Source organism: Malaclemys terrapin, chromosome 3 (genome assembly GCF_027887155.1).
Source record: "Malaclemys terrapin pileata isolate rMalTer1 chromosome 3, rMalTer1.hap1, whole genome shotgun sequence".
In the NCBI taxonomy this organism is placed as follows: Eukaryota; Metazoa; Chordata; order Testudines; family Emydidae; genus Malaclemys; species Malaclemys terrapin.
In genome coordinates, this window is record NC_071507.1 from 166950148 (window position 1) to 166971008 (window position 20861).

At 36.5% G+C, this 20861-nt stretch overlaps 1 protein-coding gene across 1 annotated transcript in view; it reads left to right on the forward strand.

The window, feature by feature from the left end:
* CSMD1 (CUB and Sushi multiple domains 1) overlaps positions 1-20528 on the forward strand; it is a 1946356-nt gene extending 1925828 nt beyond the window's left edge. Inside the window, exons 66-70 of the mRNA XM_054023823.1 lie at positions 4580-4741; positions 6703-6815; positions 8441-8528; positions 13242-13374; positions 16942-20528. Coding sequence (XP_053879798.1) covers positions 4580-4741; positions 6703-6815; positions 8441-8528; positions 13242-13374; positions 16942-17101 — 656 coding nt within the window. The 3' untranslated portion in view covers positions 17102-20528. The remainder of the gene's footprint in view (positions 1-4579; positions 4742-6702; positions 6816-8440; positions 8529-13241; positions 13375-16941) is intronic.
* The last annotated feature ends 333 nt before the right edge of the window (positions 20529-20861 follow it).

Here is a 20861-nt window from a genome sequence, read left to right on the forward strand (position 1 = left end):
GAGGGCCCACTGCTGACTCATATCCAGCTTTTTGCCCACTGTAATCCCCAGGTCCTTTTCTGCAGAACTGCTGCTTAGCCAGTTGGTCCCCAGCTTGTAGCAGTGCATGTGATTTTTTTCTTCCTAAGTGCAGGACTCTGCACTAGTCCTTGTTGAACCTCATCAGATTTGGACCATTCCTCCAATTTGTCTAGGTCACTCTGGACCCTACCCCTACCCTCTAGAATATCTACCTCTTCCCCCAGCTTAGTGTCATCCGCGAATTTGCTGAGGGTGCAATCTATCCCATCATCCAAACCATTAATAAAGATGTTGAACAAAACCGGCCCCAGGACCAACTGTTGGGGCACTCCGCTTGATACCGGCTGCCAACTAGACATCAAGCCGTTGATCACTACCCATTGAGCCCGACAATCTAGCCAGATTTCTATCTGCCTTATAGTCCATTCATCCAAACCATACTTCTTTAACTTACTGGCAAGAATACTGTGGGAGACCTTATCAAAAGCTTTCCACTGCTTTCCCCATATCCAGAGAGATGGTGACCATCCATGTGAAGTGGGTTGATTTCCCCCTAGTTCTAGTTTATCCTTGCAATAATAATTAGCATTTATATAGTATTTTAAATCTTCATAGTATCTTATAAGCTTTATCTAATTAATCCTTATAATATCCGTGTAAAATAAGTTTGAAAAAACAAACTCTGGGCTCAGTCTTCAGCCACGGCTCTCGCTGCTTTGCACAGCCTTTTCCCAAAGTAGCTAAAAAGATGCTCTAAAGGAGCAGCCATGGATTTCCCCTAAACAGAGCCAGCATAAGTGTCTCTATCCCACCTGCTTCTCTCCCTCACCACCCTCACATAGCGGATGGGGAGGGCAGTGAGCAGCTTGCCATGGGTTGGAAAAGGGAGGGGCAGGCTGGAGCACATAGCGCTCCACCTGATCCTTGCCTGGCTCAGTGATACCTATGAATCAGAATCATAGGATTGGAAGGGACCTCAGGAGGTCAGCTAATCCAACCCCCTGCTGCAGCTGCTTTTTGGCCCTCAGCCAACCCAAGATTGGCGGAACAGAAATGTATCTTACAGTCACCTTCCCTCCTTCCTCTGCTCAGCTGCACTAAGTGTAAATTTGGTGCAGCTGAAAATTGAGTCCACTATATCATTTTGGATAAAGTGACATACTATTATTGACAGCTGTGCTCAACAGTAATTGCAAGGGTGTTGAAGCCTAGGTAAGGATTGGGGTATATTGTCAGGTCTCTTAGGGAATCTTGCACAGAATCTCTCAGTATTATAGCAGACTCATATCAGTACTACTTGCCCCTCATTTTCCTGAACCATAAATTCACTTGTGCATATTTAATAAAAAGAAAAAGCAAATAAAATACTTTAAATACATTTTTAAAGTATCGGGGTTTCTAAACTGCTATCACAGAAAGTCACAATTGTGACATACCTATGGAAAGAGAAGTATCCAGAACAAGAAGTCTAGGAATCCTACTGAAGAATTAATGTATTACAGCATGTTGGAATTATAAGAATAAAAACAAAGCAAGCTGAGAAAGGGTCAGAGTACTTGCTGTCATTTGCTCCAAATCACTAATTTAATATAATTAGTATAGTAGTACGTGTTACATAAATGAGATGGATACACAGATTGTGGCACAGAGATATAGTCGGAGCAGAAACCAGTTCTACTCTCAGTTCTGCATATCTGGCACATTTTGTGCACTTGCTTCTATTTAGATATGTCTTGCCAATTAGAAAAAGTAACTGTGTCCCTCTGCAGGGCTCTTCTCTGCAGGGGGTACAAGGAGCCTGTCCCACTGCACCATTCAGGTGAGGTGTTGGAAGAGTCAGTAGCAACTACAGGGATTTGGAAAGCCATGACACTCTTCTTTATTCCTGTTTTCATCCCCTTCCCTGTTCTCTCTCCCCTTCCTTGCCTGCCCCTTCTGGCCTTTTCACTGCCGGGTGGTGGAGGACTGGGGCACATAGCTATCTGTACATTGTCCTTATCCCAGTTGCTTCATAACAGTTTGACTTCAGCAGGAGTGCAGAAAAAGGGAAGCAGCTTGGCTGACTGCAGTTTCTTTACCACATTGTCCTCTGATGATCAGGAGGAGAAATTGCAAGGAAATCCCTGCAGCCCCCCTGGATAAATAGCATTCCAAATGGGCAGGGCTGGAGGCATGACAAGACTCCTGAGTATGTTTGTGTCATGTGGATTATGTAACAGTGGTCAGCCCTAACTCTGACACTAACTCACTCTGGTCTTTGCCAAGCCACGTGAAACTTGCTTCTGCTCAGCATATTCCACAAGGTCCTAAATGCCCTCAGATGTCCTTGTTTTCAGACTCTGGGAGGAGACATGAAGCATCTTAAAGGATTAAACTATTCACTCTCTGTGATTCATTATCTCTAAAATAGCAATAACACCACTTACTAACCTATCCAACAGGAATAATGTGGGGAATTATTGGTTAAACTGACTCTCTGGTATAGTTTAGGGTTTAATCTGAGATTTAGGATTTGGAGAATCTAATATTAATACCATTATTTTCATGCATTTTACAACTTTTTAACGATAGAGTTGATTTCTTTTTGTTTGGATGTAATGGTTGCCCAACAAACTAAATACTGCAGCATTGTTCTAGTATATAAGCAAAATAGTAAGAGTTCAACAATAAAATACATTGGAAAAAGTAAATAAGATTTTAATATTTCATTTGTTTTTTGTTATATAAGGCCCCAATCCTGCAATAAGATCTGCATGGGAGGATGCCTGTGATTCCACAGAGCCTTATTTAAGACAGTAGTGCTCCTTCTATGCATAGGGGCCCACTCATGAAGATCACATTGCTGGACTGGGGCCTAAGATATTAGAGTAATAACTATGTTTATATTTTTTCAAAGCATGTTACATTTAACCTGAGCATTTGTTCCTCATGTTTGTAGAGCTCCCTGAAAGTGAAAAGCATGATGGAATTGCTAAATATTATTGTTACTCCTACTCTTTAAATGCACATTAATACTCAGTATTATTAGGACCGAGATACGATCAGCAGAGCCAGTTGGTGACTTTTTTTTAGACGATTAATTGCCAGTGCCATGCCATAATAAATATGAGGAAAGCATTCATATGATTTTCTTGGTCTTTATTAATTTTGAAAAGTTAAAATTGTCTAAAGAAATATACAAAACTCAGTTGGTTACTTCAAGAGTTAAACCGGGGAGAATAAAATACTGTACTCTTCCATCAGCAGCATCTGGCTATCTGGTGGGTACCATCTGTAGTGTCCCAGTGAATGTGAGGTTACAATAGTCTCTTGATCTGTCATTTGGTCATGATGCTATGAGACTGGGATTCTAGCTATTAGTTTTTTAAATAGTCTTTTTAAAATCATTCACTCTTTATAATATCCCCTTGAAAGCTTTAAATGATGTTTCTCTAGTATGGAAGCAGCCCAGAGTCACGTGGAGTATCTGACGTTAGTCCCCATATTCCCTTACCTGGCAAGGGTTTTGTGTGCTGCACAGGAAAGAGGAGGAGTCCCTTCTCTCTCTACTTCATACTGGCATCTTAAATCAGCCCCCCTCATCTCAAAAGTATTGCCACAGAGTTGTGCCATTGAGGGATGTGCGAAGGAGGAAAATAGGCATATAGGAAGAGTATAGGAGGAAATGAGAATCCCAGAGAACACCTCTTCCACAAAATTAAAATATTTTCCCTAATGGGTTTGTTCTCTTCTGATTTTATTTTTGTGTTTTCATATTTTCAATTAGTGAAGAATACTAAAAGTCACCTCTACCAAGTTGTACACATCTTTGCCAAATATTTAAAATTCAGTCTTTAATAAATTAGAAAGTCAACGATTTCACTGCTACCAATAGCAGAGAGTGGGGTGGGGTGGAAAGAATAAAAACAGCCTAGAAAATGAACAAAATACCCACTTCCCATACACCTCCACTCATTAGTCCCTTCCTAGTCTAAAGGTTTGGGAGAACAGATTCAGGCTATTTCAGACTCGGGGAAAAGTAAATTCCAAATGCAAGGGACTCTCACCTTGAATGGAAGGAGTTCCAGCTCTAGCATCTCCACTGAGTACCAATATAGTAGTGTGGCATGGGGAGGAAGCTGGTCTCGCAAGTCATTTAGGGCTTTCTTAAAACACCATTTTAAACTGCACCGGAAATCCACTAGCATCTAGTGCAGTTCACAGAAGACTGGTTTAATGTGCTCATGGGGGAGACAGGACTTCAAGCAGGGCAATCTCTACAATGGGTCCTCTACTCAAGAACTTTCTTCTTTTTTTCTCAGTCCTGAGGAGAAGGTTTGCTGATGGGTTATTATAATGACTTTTATTGTGCCAAGCAAGCATGATATTATGTGAAGCTGTGTAGGAAGTTCATTATATTCATTGTCTCTGATACTGTATATCTTTATGTAAAAGCACTCAGAACAATGCATGGGTGCTTTAATGTAAAGTTTAGTAAATAATGACAGATGAAAAGATTATTTTACTTTACTTTTGGTTTGTGGTGATTTACTCCTTTGTTTATTGCTTATTTGTTCAGTTCCTTCAGATGTGTTTTTCATAAATTCATTGTGGAAGGGATTTTATGAGTATCTAGGGAAAAGGCAACCTGCTACGCTGACAGTCGACTGGTTCAATACTACAAGCAGCAAGGTGAATGCCACATTCATTGAATCGTCCAATGTACAACTTAAGCTATCAGGTAGGTTTAGAATTAAGTAGTAGAAATATCTGGTTTGTTGCTTTTTCAATTGTTCCGATTTGTTGTATTTTCTGCTGTTGTAAACACTAAACACCAAAATTAGAATTACATCAGTAATATCTTCTAACTGATGACATGGGTCATTTATGCATTATGTAAAATGAAAATCATGACCAATATATTGTCATTAAAAATCCTTTCAGTGTGTTTTGCAAGAGTAACAATGCTAAACGTAGTGTCCTGCTCAAATTCCAGTCTGGTCAGTTACATTTTGCCCAGTTAAATTCTCCCAGAGTTTCAAATAATGTATTTGTTTCATTTCTTGTCCCAAGCTGTTGTGTAGCGACACTTTGTGCTATTAAACCATTGTCATGCCAAACTCTGAAGGTGGTTGTATTTCAGTGGTAGGCAAAGTCATCCATACTATATATAGTTTGTTCTGCACTTTAGGATCTGTTAAGATCAAAAGGTCTATAAAGGAAGATATTATTTGTTTATTATTTTTACTTTGTTTTAAAGGAGAGACATCTTGATAATAGCCTTACATAAAATAGATAGGGTTAATTACAGAGTATAGTAAGTTATGTGTTCCTTTCTGGGACGCTGATTTATGTTCTGATCTAACAGTCTGATCAAAGTTATGTTTTAAATGGCCATTATCAGCTAAGATGGTGCATCTTTCCTGGTCGAGTGTATGGGCAGAGTTGCAGCAGTTGTATGCCACATATAAAGGCATCTTTCATTGAAACTGTGGTGTTTACTATAGTAATACAGTACTTCATACGTCCCAAGGCAAGGAAGGACCATTGTGATTATGTAATCTGACCTACTGTATAACACAGGCCATAGAGCATAATTCCTAGAGCATAACTTTTAGAAAAAATGTCATATTGTGCTTTATAATTGTCAGTGATGGTGAATCCAGTAAATTGTTCCAATGGTTAATTATTCTTTCATTAAAAATGTATGCCTTATTTCCAGTCTGTTGGGGTAAAACACATCTCTCTGAAATTTAAACTGACAGTGTTATTGCAACAAGGCAGGACTTCAGTACACATTTAGAATTTCTGAAATTGTCCGTGGAGAAACAAGTATTTTTGCTAATTTATGATTAAAGTCTAAGTCAGTACAAATACATACTGCTATTAATCATGTTTATTACATTTGTGCTTAAGGGCCAACCAAGAATGGAGACACAGAATAGTAGACAGTCCCTTCCCAGAAGTGTTTACACTCTAAATAGACAAGACATATTCAGTGTGCAGGAAACAGTATAATAGATAAGCTGAAAAATCATCATGATGACAGCAAACATCATCTTAGTTCCACATATTTTTTGTGGCATGGGAAGTTAAGCTAAATGGAAAGGGAAAGAAAAAGGGGTGAGAAGGACAAGACAGAAAAGAAGAAGGTAATAGTGGCAAAGTATGAAGTGACGCTGGGGTGAAAAGACTGTAAAGAAGAGGGGAAAGGGGGAAAGGAGAAGATTGGAGCAAACAGCCACTCAGCATAGGGCAGAGAAACTCCAGTCAAAACTGTAGAACATTTTCTGAATGTCCAGATGTCCCTGCATTGGCTGCTTCTTCTACCAGCTATAGTCTCTGGATGACTTCTTTCTCCAGTTTTCCCCCCAAAGCCACATGGTGGTGGTAGGTGGGGGGAGATAAGGGGAGGCACCACCTGGGTCCAACTGCCCCCAGAGAGTGGGGGTGTCCAGCAAGGTGCTGGGGTGAGGGGTGGCTGGCCCCATTTTATCCCTTCACTGCCAGTGCAGCAGTCCCTGATATGGATATTCCTAGACTGCAAAGAATATCTTAGAACTAAAGTCATATATGTAGTATAGAATATTTTTCACAATAGGTACTTTGGCTCACTAAAATAAGTTCTTTTAAATGTTAACTACATGGGATACCATTTTAAAATGTGTTTAAAAGACATATTTTACACTCTTCTCTTAATAGGTGTTTACAAGAAAGAAGAGGCTCATTTGCTTTTAAAAGTCTTTCAGATTAAAGGACCTGTGGAAACTTTTGTAAGCAAGTTTGAAAATGATAACTGGGCACTAGATGGCTATGTAAGTAAATCGACTCTATAAATGTGCTTGCTTGGCTTAAGGCGGCCTCTAGTTTCCTATATCTTTTTTATTATGATTGTTGAACACAGCAATGTTTAGAACATACCCATATTTTTCTTTTTCTAAGAGAAATGTGTGTCCCTAGCCTCTGTTTTCCAGAAGCTGGGAATGAGTGACAGGGGATGGATCACTTGATAACTACCTCTTCTGTTCATTCCCTCTGAGACACCTGGCACTGGCCACTATCGGAAGAGAGGATACTGGGCTAGATGGACCTTTGGTCTGACCCAGTAGGGCCATTCTTATGTTCTTAAATGTATATACTGTTTCCATATTCTCTGAAATATTAACATCTCTTCTACACTCTAAAAAAAGGTTGATATACATATTTTCCTATGTTTGTGGTTTGTTTTAGAACAAATACATGAGGTTTTTTTCTTTTATTAACATCACTTTTTTATTGTTGTTCTATGGATAATTAAGTGTACTTTAATAATATGTTGAGGAGTGTTGTTGCCTTTAAGAATGCAAGAATGAAGTTATGAAGGTACAGAAATATAGGCTAATGGACTGTGTATGTGATGCAGTAATTGTCTTCCCTTATTCAGAAATAACACAGCTGTGACTCAGATTCAGTAAAGCCGATGTGTAGCTGTTATGCTGACATCTAGAGAGTTATTTTCTATATCTTATATTTGATTTCACTTATAAATTTCACCCACTTGTTGCAATACCCTGGCATTTTCTTTTGCTCCATACTCAGCAGTGACTAGAGCAGAGCAAATTATTTATTTTTATTTTGCTTCTGTGGCCAAACTAGAAAAATAATGTTTCAGGTAGACCTGAAATGGAAATTTTTTGTTTTACTCTCCAAAAGAAAATAATTTTGGGTCAAACAAAACTTTTTGTTTGACTGAAACCTTTTTATTTCCTGATTTTTTTATTGCATTTTATTTCTGTTCTGTTTTGCATTTTAAATAAATTTCAAAAGTAAACATCATTTTGAAATTACTTTTTCAATTAAAAAAAATTTCAGATGAAACTATTTGCTAAATTCAGTTTAAATTCACAAATCGTTTCAGTGGCCCAAAAGCTGCATTTTTTGACAAAAAGTTATTTATTTGAAAAATTTCATCCAGTTCTAGTGATAACTCATAAAGATTTGTCATTTTTACTTTAGGCAAATAGATAAAGTTTCTTCACTCTCTGTTATATTCTCTTGTCCTTTACAATATTTAGTATAGAAAGTACTCTGCATACCGAAAATGTAGCAATTTTCTAAATGCATATACTAATTTAGTTATCTAAGTCAAGTGGAAAGATAAACATTTAAGATTTTAAGAATTTCCATTGTATGCAAGACTCTTGTTCAAAATGAAAATGTCATTTTCAACTGTTATTTTTTAAAACCTTCATTAAGTTAATAGCTATGATTTTTTAACATTTATAGATTGAAGCATAAATGTTACCTTTACTTGTCAAAGGGCAAAAATGACTAAACTATAACTGACTCCAAATAATTAGAATGGATATACAGCCCAATTAGAATGGATATACAGCAAACCACAGAAGTGATTATTACTTATTTGTTTCAGACATCTTCTTCCTATTTTAATATCCTCTAGGTATCATCAGGGCTTGAAAGAGGTATGTTTACTTACCAAGGTGATATGCATGGAAAAGACTTCGGAAAATTTATGCTCCAAAGGCAAGGTAAGAATGCATTTATGGAACTACACTGTGTTTTATCTATTTGGGACTTTTAACAGTGAAGGCATCAAATGACTGTGCCAGCATCCTAATTGAAGAAAGCATATTTATTTTAGGGTATTACTACCATAAAACTTACAAATGGTCTAAACTACTTAATAATTTAGTTGAAATATATAATTAAAATTATAATTGAACTATGTCATGTTACCATCTCATTTTTGATGCTATAGCAACCTAATGAGATGAACATAGGATGCTCCTATAAAGAACATCAGTGCAAATGTTCATGCAGTAATATATGATGATTATTTTGCTTTAAATGACTTTTTCAAAGTAGTGAGGCTGTCACATGTTGCTAAACCAATTTCTATTCAACCAAATAAATTACATAGTTCTGAGAGCTTAGCCCTTTGAATTTAAGAACAAAGTCAAACAGATTTTTAATATTATTCACTATGTGTTTGCTTGTTTGTGTGCATGTGAATATGTGTTTAGGGTGGGATGCTATTTGGGTGTCTAAAATTCAGAATGATTCTTAGTCTGAAGTATATTGCAGCTGTAAATTTGAATGTGCTAGCAGCTGGTCAAAAACTAGGTATTCTCCCTCATAGAAATGCCTAATCAAATCCCACTGTAGACATGATGACCTTGTGACCCTGGAACCATTCTAAAGCTGTTTAAGTACCATTAGTATGTACATATACATCAACCCAGTGCTAAGGAGGCTGAAGCAAGCATCCCTGTCTGTGTGACATGTCCTTAGAAGGTGTACATTGCTATAGCTCCATTAGTTTCATGCCATTTGACACCAACTGAGGATCTAATCCAATATCCCGTCACATTTTTCCAGAACTCCCCTATGTTTACTTGCTCTGTCTTTTCATCTGTGTGTGTCTATTTCTGTATGAGTGTGTGCTTGTGAGAGAGAGAGAGACCCTCTTCCCTGATTCTTACAGACATATTATGAAAGCAGAGCACCAGGACCTGTTTAGACATGCATCTTGTGTAGCAGCCTTTGATGTCTCATACACAGTAGAACCTCAGAGTTGTGGACACCTCGGGAATGGAGGTTGTTTGTAACTCTGAACAAGCTGTTATGGGATGCTCTTCAGGGCAGACTGCTTGGAATGGGGGCTTACAGCTCTGCAGTGGCTGTCTGGCAAGTGGGGGTGGGGACAGGCAGCTGGTTCTAGACCCTGGTCTACAAGGGTGATGAGTGAGGCACCCTGGGGCACCACAGTGTCAGTGGGCAGACAGTGCAGGCTTTGGACCTTCAAAACTGAGCTGCTCCTCCAGAGCGCAGCGTGCAGGCAGGAGCTCAGACTCTGGCTCCAGCAGCTTACACTCCAGACCAGGTTTCAGTAGCAGCTCAGGAAGTTTCTTTCCCAGGCTCTTGCAAGCTTGTTCCCATCTCATCGAGGGGCAAGGAGAGGGGAAAACGATGTCACATAGAGTCCAGTTATCACATTTACTTAATACTGTTATCTCATCTCTGGAACCATAGGGGATTTTTGTTCCAAGAAGATTACCCTGAATCATTACTCATTGGAACTGCTTCTTTAAAACCTTCTATCATGGCAATTTCATGAGAAAAACTTCCCAATTACTAGTTTCCTGAAAATATTGCCTCACACAGCCACAGTGAGCCTTCTTTAGGATAGTGTAGCTTGTTCAGATTAGGAACTGAGGACAACTGTTAGAAGTGTATCTCGTGGCTGGTATCCATGAATCCATGGGAATATTGAATAAGTTTACACCCCAAGAGTAAAATTGTTTTAAAATGGTTCTAAGATTGAGAGACAAGGCTGCAAATTTTAAAGTATGGTTCTATAGAGGCAATATATTTGGATAACTCCATTTACTGTACATAACCTCCCTTTCATATCAGCCAAATAATATTTCCAAATGAATTGAATATTGATGTTAACATCTATATAATGTTTAATAAAATAGTAATAATCTTACAGCTTGCCCATATTACTGGAGTATATTAATTAGTCTATGAAATAAGGTAGTTTCTGAATGATAAGGTATGCTTCTTTAATAGTGAAAAGAGACTTGAATTATCTTTTAACCTATCTATGGATTCTTTTTCTTTTTTTGTATTGCCATGTAGATATTTTCTGTTTTAAGTCTTGCTAGCAATCATCAGTATTTGCAGAAGACTGAGAAGCACAATGGGTTTTCTCATTTAACTCTGTCAGAAGAAGTACACACTTCACATTAGGATAGTTTTAATCACAACCAACTCTAAAGTCATTCATGATAAATAGAATAGACTATGTTGAAATAATGTTGAGTGACTTACATGAATAAAAATTGATAAAATTGGGAATTATAGAAAAGCCTCTTTCCTGGAAAGAAGACAGTATACATTTTTCCAAAGCCCAGTCTGAAACATAGGCAGCATCTCTCCTCACGATTAAAATGACATGTGGGTGAGAATTAAGCTTTCGTAATTACAAATGGTATTTCTGAGCCATCTAAAACATGAGATGGCATTTGTGACATTGATAGTGTGGGAGTCCACTGCAAGAGCACATAAACCAGTTTGTATTACTGATTTGAGAGTAGGTAATAGATCGTCCATAGTTAACATTTAAACACAAAACAGCCCCAGGCTGCTTTATTTTACTTTCACTGCTCATAGTTCTAAAAGGTCTTTCTGGCAGCTGGGGACTGCTGGTGTACACACACCCTTTCCTCCACCCCTCCTTTTTCACATTAGTGCTGGCAGTAAGGAGAGGTAGGAGACTTCCTTGGCAGCACCACACCAGGATTCCTCTAGGTTCTTCATTAGCAGTTAAACCACTCCTTTGCACTGCTAGAAGATCTGTCTATGACATTTCATTTGTAACCATTAACTTTTTCATGCTAATTGTCAAATTGGAATTAAAAAAGAATTTAAACTGGTTTATAGTCTCTTACAGTTTGCTCCTGTTTTACTAATGTCACTCATTACTTTGTCAGATTTTTTAGTAAAATGATGCTGTGAGCATTATCATGAAGCTGAAAAACAACAATTGTAAGTTGAAAACTTAGGCTAAAATTTACAAACTTGCTCTACTGAGAGTGCAACAGGAGCTTTACAATGTCTACATAGTCTTGATAGGTAATTAAGACTTCCTTGGAACATTTACCGTATGTAGTGGCAATGCCCAACTCCAGGAGAGATTTCTCTGTTTTAGACTAGCAGTAAAAAATGTGCTAATGATCACATAATTTTAATTTAGTTTAAATCAACAAAAGCCCCAAAAATAAGACTCTAGCTTTAACTTACAATGATGACAATGTATTGAATCATAAGATCAACAAGTTAGCTAACATGTTCTCAGAGATATTGATGACGATGAGCACCATAGACCAAAGTGGATCCAAAGGATCATTTACAGCTCATTATATAGCTGTATAATTGTCATAATTACACACTTACACATACACACACTTCATTTTAAAGGCTCAGCATACATGTACAAAATGTTAATAATATATCTATGTAAATACACAAATGTTCCTCCCAGCAATCAAAATAGAGCAAATACTGGTGCATTGAAGACCAATAATTTTTACTTGCACATAGCAGCACTATGTTGAAGTTTAACTTCAATAAAGATACCTCAGATTAACACAAACCATGGTAAATAGTTTATTATCTTGAAAATGGTCTTCTCTTCACCATATCTTTGGAGAAGTTTATAAACTGCCAGAACTTGATGGAGAATTCAGATATTGAAAAATGTATAATTCCAGTATTTTTCACCTAAGAGGTGAGCCATGTCACCAGTCCAGCTGATCCATAGATTTCTGGGAGGTTTTCCATGACTTCACTGGGAGTTGAATTGAGCCCTAAATTACACATAGTAGTAATAAATAAAATAGATAGTACAAAAAGTGTTAGAACACTAACAAAAGTACATTTCATAAAACTATCATCGTACCAAAGCAGCTTGTCTGATTCCCCTCTTTCCCTCTACATCCTTACTGCAAATACAGAACTTCAGGAAGAAAAGGTTTGTTTGTTCGTAAAGTTTAGGGGGCTGGAGTTGGTGTTCAAAAAATTGCTTGCAGCTGAAAGTGCTTTTTCAGCCTCAGTTATGATCACTTTTCTTTTTCACTGTAAAAATGACTCTAAAATGATGATGATTCTGTCATAATTATATGTTATATAATTGTCCTTTCCATTTTTTTCATGTGAACCATCGAGTAGTACATATATCTAACTTACCATTGCCTGTATTCTCCCTTCCTCCTTCCATTTTAGGGTTTGCCATATTCACTGATTATGATTTTTTTCAAATTAGATTGTAAAGTCTTTGGTGTGTTTCTATATATATAACCATCAAGATAATCCTGATGGTGGCCTTAGATCACTTCTGCAATATAAATAATAATCTTTTGTATTTACAAAGTTAGTAAGTGTATTATTGCAGTATCTTGTAAAATAATATCATATGATGAATATTTTTAAATCTTTCAAAAATTACTTGACTTGATAAAGGTTGCTTTCAAATCACTATCGATGGTTATTAATGAGAAATGCTTTAATGTAACATTTTGAAATCTATTTCAAATTTAAATGCAAGTCCCACCTCTATCCCACACACCTCAGCATAATACACTTCATTCTTTATTACAGGAGAAAATAAATGAATTTTCACATATCGTATGGTGGAAAATTAGAGATTTTACCTCTTCTCTTTTCTTTATTTTCAGGTCCTTTAAGCACAGATGCAGATCATTCAAATCACTATTATGGCACAAACAGCAGTTCTGTTGCAGCTGCCATCCTGGTACCATTCTTTGCTCTAATATTATCAGGGTTTGCATTTTACCTCTACAAACACAGGTACTGTGAATGTCATATTTTCAATAACCTAACTAGGTTTTTATATTAATTTGAATGGGCAAATGTTCTGTTAACTGCGGAACATCATGGTAAAACTTTTTAATAATCTCCTCTACTCTGAAATGACAAATATGTCTGCAATCTTCCACATAGGGGTTCAATACAGAGCAGTTCTTAATGGTGAACTCTTAGAGAAATGAATCATTGTGTTAAGGAGCAAAGAGCTGTAAACCTTCTTGGTTGGTTAGACTGAATCAGATTGAAATCTCATGTCAGATAATTTATTCATTCATTTTAGGACTTTATTAAATAGAATATATGATGCTTCTTTCAAAGTGCTTATGAGTATTAATTATAAAAGCTAGGAAATCCATAAATCCCCTGAGGGAACAGCCCATAATGAGACTACTTACAGTACCTGCTGAGTAAGCTTAGGAAAATTACTTCTAGAATTGGCATAGCTTCTGCTAATATGAAAATTATGCATGTTGAGTAGATAATGTGAACATAAATCCATCTATTTTGTCAGAAATTTGGTTAAAAAACCCGCATATTTGCATCTAACATAATTTTGCTACTACAAATTGGGTAGTATTGGATTAGACCTTTCTGGAACAGAACATCTTTTTGTGACCAGCAGCAATACCATTCTGGCCTTCACCAGAATTACTTTCTTCTAGTAAAGCATTGTAAACAGTTGGTTTGCAAACCAACAATCTTCAAAATGGTATTTACCATACGTTTTTTCTTCATTTGCATTTCATCATGATATTTCATAATCGCAAGAATGCACAGTGAAGTCCATCACTGACCTATGCCATAGTTTCATAACACGGTTGTCCCCCTAACTCAGAATTAGATGGTATGGCAAGAAATTGCTAAGGGGTTTGGAGTTGTGGACTCCAGTGAAAATGTTATAGATCCTGGAGTTTAACCATGTATTTGACTGAAAAGACTGTTTAAGGAGAACACTTAGATCTCCAGTCAAGAATCTACTTCTGGGAGAAATTGTGCTGCCCTCAGAGTCTTCATTCCCAGTCATGTCCAGTTCCACAACGTGAAAATCTGTTGTACAGTGTCAAGGAACCCACAGGAGATCATCTTGGAAGCTGGAAAGTGAAAGGCAAGAGCTGCCAGACTATGAATCGATTGTTAGGTAGGGGAATCTGAGCATTAAACTAAATTCAGCAGAACTGTACTAGACTTACAGCAAAAAGGTCTTATTGGAGATTAGTTTAAGGAGTTTTGTTATGTGTTATATGAACACTGGAGGCTAAAGAATTGAGATTTTTCCTTTCTACTTAGTCAAAAAATTTAATGAGTGTTTAAACTTGGTCTTCAGGAGAATAGCTGTATTTATATTGTTTATGCAGCCCTGTCTGTTCGTATCAAATACAAATAAATGAATGAAAATGTTACTTGTTAACTTGATATCTGACTGACCATTTTTCCTTTTCTGTATTTTCTACATATGCTATTCCAATAAACCAAGAGTTTTAGACAGATTTTCAGTGTCAGTTTCAGAATCTACGAAATTGATTATTGACACACAGGTCCATAGGAAAACAAAAGAATATCCATTGACATCTCAGTATTAGAAAGGCTTCTTAGAGGCACAGCACTGAGCTCTCAGCTGGGGGAGAGAAATGAAGGTCGCTTTAAACTCACAGCCCAGGGGGAGGGTAGCTTTAAGGATGCTAGGTTGCTTGAGGGATTGGAGAGATAGCCAGTGCAATCAGAGGGGTAGCCGTGTTAGTCTGAATCTGTGAAAAGCAACAGAGGGTCCTGTGGCACCTTTAAGACTAACAGAAGTATTGGAGCATAAGCTTTCATGGATGAATGCCCACTTCATCAGACGCAAGTAATGGAAATTTCCAGAGGCAGGTATAAATCAGTATGGAGATAACGAGGTTAGTTCAATCAGGGAGGGTGAGGTGCTCTGCTAGCAGTTGAGGTGTGAACACCAAGGGAGGAGAAACACCAAGTTTCTGTCTCTAAATGGAAAGAAAATAGTACTTTACAAATTGCAGAATTATGTTCAGGTTATCAATGTGGAAGAGTTGAGAACTTTAAAACAAAAAATAATCTGGATAGATGATCTCTTAATTACTATCTACAATTAAATCATTTACAAAAAGTTTATGGTTCCACTCTGCCTTTGCCAACAGTTTCATTCTTAGATATTTTTCTTAATATTTATTAAAACCAAACCTCTACATTGTACAATTCCTGATAGATTTTTCTTCCCCAATTCAGACAGCATTGCAACTGAAGTGAAAGAGGTTTGGGAGCTACCTACAAAACTTTTTAAAGATATTTTTAGATACCTATTTTTAGATACCTCATAAGTGCTGAGGGATGCAAAGTTAAAATTAATTCACTATAGTATGGCATCATCTGTATTGCACATCTACAGGCTGTGCAATTAATTTATTTGGTTTTAGTGTTGGTTTAATACTTTCTTGAATAAAAGTGTAACATCTTTAAAGATTTATAATTTTTTTACATTATGATGTGTAAGTAAATGGTATCCACAAAAGAGAACTGGGTCTCAAAGGACAATTATCTTTATGATAACTGCTGTCATATCAAATTCTGTGAATATTGGCCAACTTGGTTGTCCAAAGTTGGGCACATAAATCCATAGTAAAGCAACTAAATAACTGGCCTTGTTGCCTGTGGGACATGTTAGTACCAAGGTTTTATTGAACAGTAGGCCTCTTATTTACATGTCTAAATATGGAGTTGGATGCCTAACTTTAGGAGCCCAGTCTGAAAATGTTTATCTAATATTTTTCAATCAATTTAACAAAAATCTCCTCCATCTTTCCATACTCTCTTTCTCAATCCTCTGCTCTACTCATTAATTTTCCTATGGAATATATGGATTATCCACTTTCCTTCCCAGTTCTGGTGCCCAGACTAAGATGGTGGTAGGGAAAAAAACTGAAACCCTCCTGCTTCACAGAGATCCAGGGAAATTGGCTAATTAAATGTGCTCCTGTGATTCTGATACTAAAATCCTGTAAAAAATATCACAGTAACTTTAGAATAATTGTACAAAAAGTTTATTTTACTAAAGTTGAACTAAGTGCTTTTTTCTCCCCCATTCTGCTTATGGCAGTTGTAGGGCTGTACGAGTCTTAAAATGAAGATGTCAGTAGAATATATTAAGTACTAGTACTGATGATTTTTCATCCTTTCCCTATTCCATCTCTCTCTTCTGTTTTGGCTGTCATTATTGGCATTGAAAACAGACTATAAAGTTATCATGCTACAGACAGATTTTGCTAGAGAAAATGTATACGTATGTTTGGCCTACATTGTTTCTGTTCTTTTTAGTGTCAGCTCACTCCTAGAAATTTTTCTTCTCATCATACTTCAATACTTCTTATACATAGTTCCCATAGTTGCTAATATTTTGTGAGGTGAGCTTCCTCTATCACCATTAGGAATTGTTGCAAAACTAGTATGGATCACCTGCAATAATTACAAAAACTTGCAGTAGTTATGAATTTTTATTTTTAATTTTTATTGATTGTTTATTTTTTCTTTCTCTTTTTTCAGAACAAGACCAAAAGTACAGTACAATGGATATGCTGGTCATGAAAACAGTAATGGACAGGCTTCATTTGAAAATCCCATGTATGACACAAACTTAAAGCCCACAGAGGCAAAGGCTGTCAGGTTTGACACGACTCTAAACACAGTTTGTACAGTGGTATAGCCTTCAGTGCCCAATATGACTGATTCATAGCCATACCTCTTATGGACAAGCAGTAATTCCTTTGGTGCCATATACCAGTTTTCCTTCTTCTCTTGGCTTTGCTGCTGTAATCTTTAACATCTTCTGTTGGCATACATGCAGCTAAATTTTCTGGTAAAATGTGACAGTCTTCTGGGGATCAGAAAAAGAATATTTTTTCGTCTTAAAAGTGGATTAAAATGCCTGGCTGCATCGGCTTCAGATTAAGGCACACTCTAAGGAAGACTGTCAAGTCATGCCTATTTGTTATATTTAATGCCTCAGACTTTCATATTTGTATGTGGCTGGATGCCTTTCAATGCAATCTTCTGGGCACTTGGATAAATCCTTTGGGTACTGTGACAAATGATAGCACCACAGATTATCCCCAAGAATAGGAACATTCTGAAGAAAAAAGCTTTCTTGAAGGAAAAGACAACCTTCGTCAAGGTTGCACACACCTACAAATGCTTTACCATTGAAATCTTGTTACAATTAAAGCAACCTACGGTACATCTCAGATGTTCATACATAGGGCGGTTTGCAAATTTCCCAGTCACCTGTTGTATTGCAAAATGTTAATGCACAATTTTTTGCACTAGTGTGTTATGAATGACTGAGTAAGATACTGGTAAAAAAACATACAGGGTTTATATACACAATCCATTGTATATAAATATTCACTCACTCTTGGTCAAGCAAAACATTCCATAGTAAGTTGACTTTGTGTGGTAGAGTATGACCCCCATACTTTAAAAAAGATTAAAACACTTGTGCTATGGAAGAGAATTTAATTTTGTTCTTTTTCATTTTCTAAATTTCTCTGTAGACATCAGTACAAATCACTGGAGACTTCCAGCCAGAAAGACCCAATTTCTAATAAATCTTCATTTCCAATAATAGTTTCTTCCAAAATCAGTCATTATTGTCAGTATCATACAATTTAACAGCAGGGGGGTTAGCAGCTGTTGCTGCTTGCCATGTACAAATGTGAATAGTAATTTATTTTAGATAGCTCATAAAGCCCGTGAGCTTGCGCTCACAATACAGTCTTCCCTTTTGCATTTTTTCCATTTTTTCTTATGATATGACATCATTTTCTGATGTTACACTGAACTAAAACACATTACAGTAGCATATGTAAACCCAATGCAAATTGTCTATAACAAGCTATCATTAATTTTCTACACAGAACAAAAGAGAAATATTCAGCTGTCTTTGCTGTTTCTTTATTTTTTTTTTATTTTTTTTAAACACACTGATTATTGCTTTTGTACTCATACAGTTTGACAGAGAAATTTTGAGATTTGTAAGTATGAATTGTTGAGAGTAATGCAGCTAATGTTTGTTTAGGACTATTGGTAATTTTTTTAGGAAACAAATATATTAATGATTAGATTGATTGAAATATTCCTTGAAAATTGTCAAATTGCAGGGAATAATTAAAAACAAATGATATTTCATCAGACATATTGAGCTCAAAAACTTTGAGTTGTTTTGTACTTCAGTTCTAAAAAAAATCTATTTTTAAATTCTGAAATCCAAATTTATCATTCATGATTATAAAAAATGTTTCTGAATTCAATGTGGGGAGAGTCTGGCTATTCAACATAACACCAAAAAGAAGTGTTAACCCAACTGATGATTTCTCAGCTAATGCTGTAGCACAGAAGAAATTTCAAAAGTAATTCTTGATCAGTTTAAAGAGTGCTACATCTTTTAGATGGCAAATACCAGCAATACTATAAAGTATCCTAGGGCCTCCAGCAGTTATTTTCTTCACATGAGTAAGAAAATACCAAGATCATTTAATAAATAATCCTTTTCAGACCGTTCCCTCTTCATTTTTGTTGGTGGTAGTTTTGCATATGAATTTATATTTGTGTGTCACATCCCAGAGATCTGCACATTTTCTGAAAAAGACCAAAAATGATCAGATCAAAATCTGTCTCCATTTCCTCCCATTTCTGCCGCATTGCACAGGAATTTACTTAGTTGAGAGAGAGCCTCCCGCAGCATAATGGGTCAGGTCATTAGCAGCTAAACTGAGATCCCATCTGTGGATTCAGAAACCTAAGATTTTTGTCAGCTTTTGAAAATTTTGTACTAATGTCTTGGGAGGTGTTTTGTGGTGGCAATGACAGGAAAAATCCCAAACTTGAGTAATTCAAAAGAGATTAAAATGCTAACTAAATAGCCTGTTTTGACTCTGTCTAATCCTAACTTTCTGTCCTGCTGGCCAGTGATCTATGTACATTGAGGATCACGGGAAAAGAAGGAGGGATTCATAAAAGAAAACAGAGGTATCAGAATGAATTATTTTACTTTTCATTTTATAGAGTCCTGTTCCTGCTAATCCTTTCTCAGGTGATTAGCTCTAAAGGGGTATGTAAGGACTGCTTGCCTGAGTAAACAGATTCTGGATCGGACCATTGTTATGGGACATTATGAGCTTCAGCATGCTGACCTAATGCAGTCAAAACACCCTTTGAGAGTAATTGGGACTGTGTTCTGTACAGGAACTTCAGGGTTGGGCCCAGATAAAAAACGATCTCATTTTGTTCTCAGTTCAGTGTGTAACCCTCTGTGGTCCCTCCTTTTCTATTATATGTTCATTGCACTGATTGGATTAGATCTCTGATTCCTGCAGTTATGTGATGGAGGGTTGTGTGTATGCGCAATTTTACATGGTGCTTCATCAAACTGAATCTCTTACAAAGTTGTGGAGCGGTCAAATAATGGCAGTGAGGAAATCTGCTTTCTGAGGTAACTGCAAAAGACTCTTCCCCAAGGTTGACCAGACCCATACAATGGACAAAGAATACATGCTATAATTTAAAAACAAAAACAAAACAGGTTATGTGCTTCAAAGCTGTTTAAAACTGCTGCTTGTATCACACATCTTGCCTTTCTCCAGGCTAGCTGCAATAATTTTTTTTCTTGTGTAAAATATTTTGTAAACAAAAAAAAAGCTGTTATGGGAGGGGGTAATTGGGGGGAGGTTGGGGAAGAATGCCGGCATTATGATCAAGTCAATCTAATTTTCATTCCCAGTATTCCATTCTGCCATTTCACTACATGCTGCTGTGACATGAAGTAGGTGCAAAAGAACTTTTTGTACAGAGATATATTTTTTATGAAGAATTTGTAAAATTATTAAATATGCTGTACTTTTTTGATTAATGTAGGTAAATTGTTAAAATAAATGTTTTTACAATACAAAAGAAAAAAAATGTAATTTTCCCAATAATGTAAAATGTACCATCTCTAGCTAATTTTCAGTTCTGATCCTATTACACATGTATTAATATTAAAGTGGCCTGTTAAAATACACAGTATTCTTTTTTTGACAAAAACAAATAAATATTATAAAATATTGTAATATAGCCTGTGCAATGACACCTATCTTGAAAGCAAAATCAAAGTTCTAATTAAATATTTAATTTTAGATTTCTATCTTGTATGACCTATTCTTATAATTTTTGTTTTTTCTTACTTGCACATATATATTTTAAATCTCAGGTTTGGATTTTCCATTAAGATAGATTACTAGGTGGACACTTCTTCTTGGCATTTTTAATAAGTTCAAGAGTGATAATAGGTCATGTCAGATACTGGGTAAAATTTTCAGAAGTGCTTAAGTGACCTAGGTACTAAATCTCATTTTCAACTGTGATTTAACTACTGAGTCCCAGAGTTTTAAAGGTGTTTAAGCATTGATCCACTCAGCATTGTAGCACCT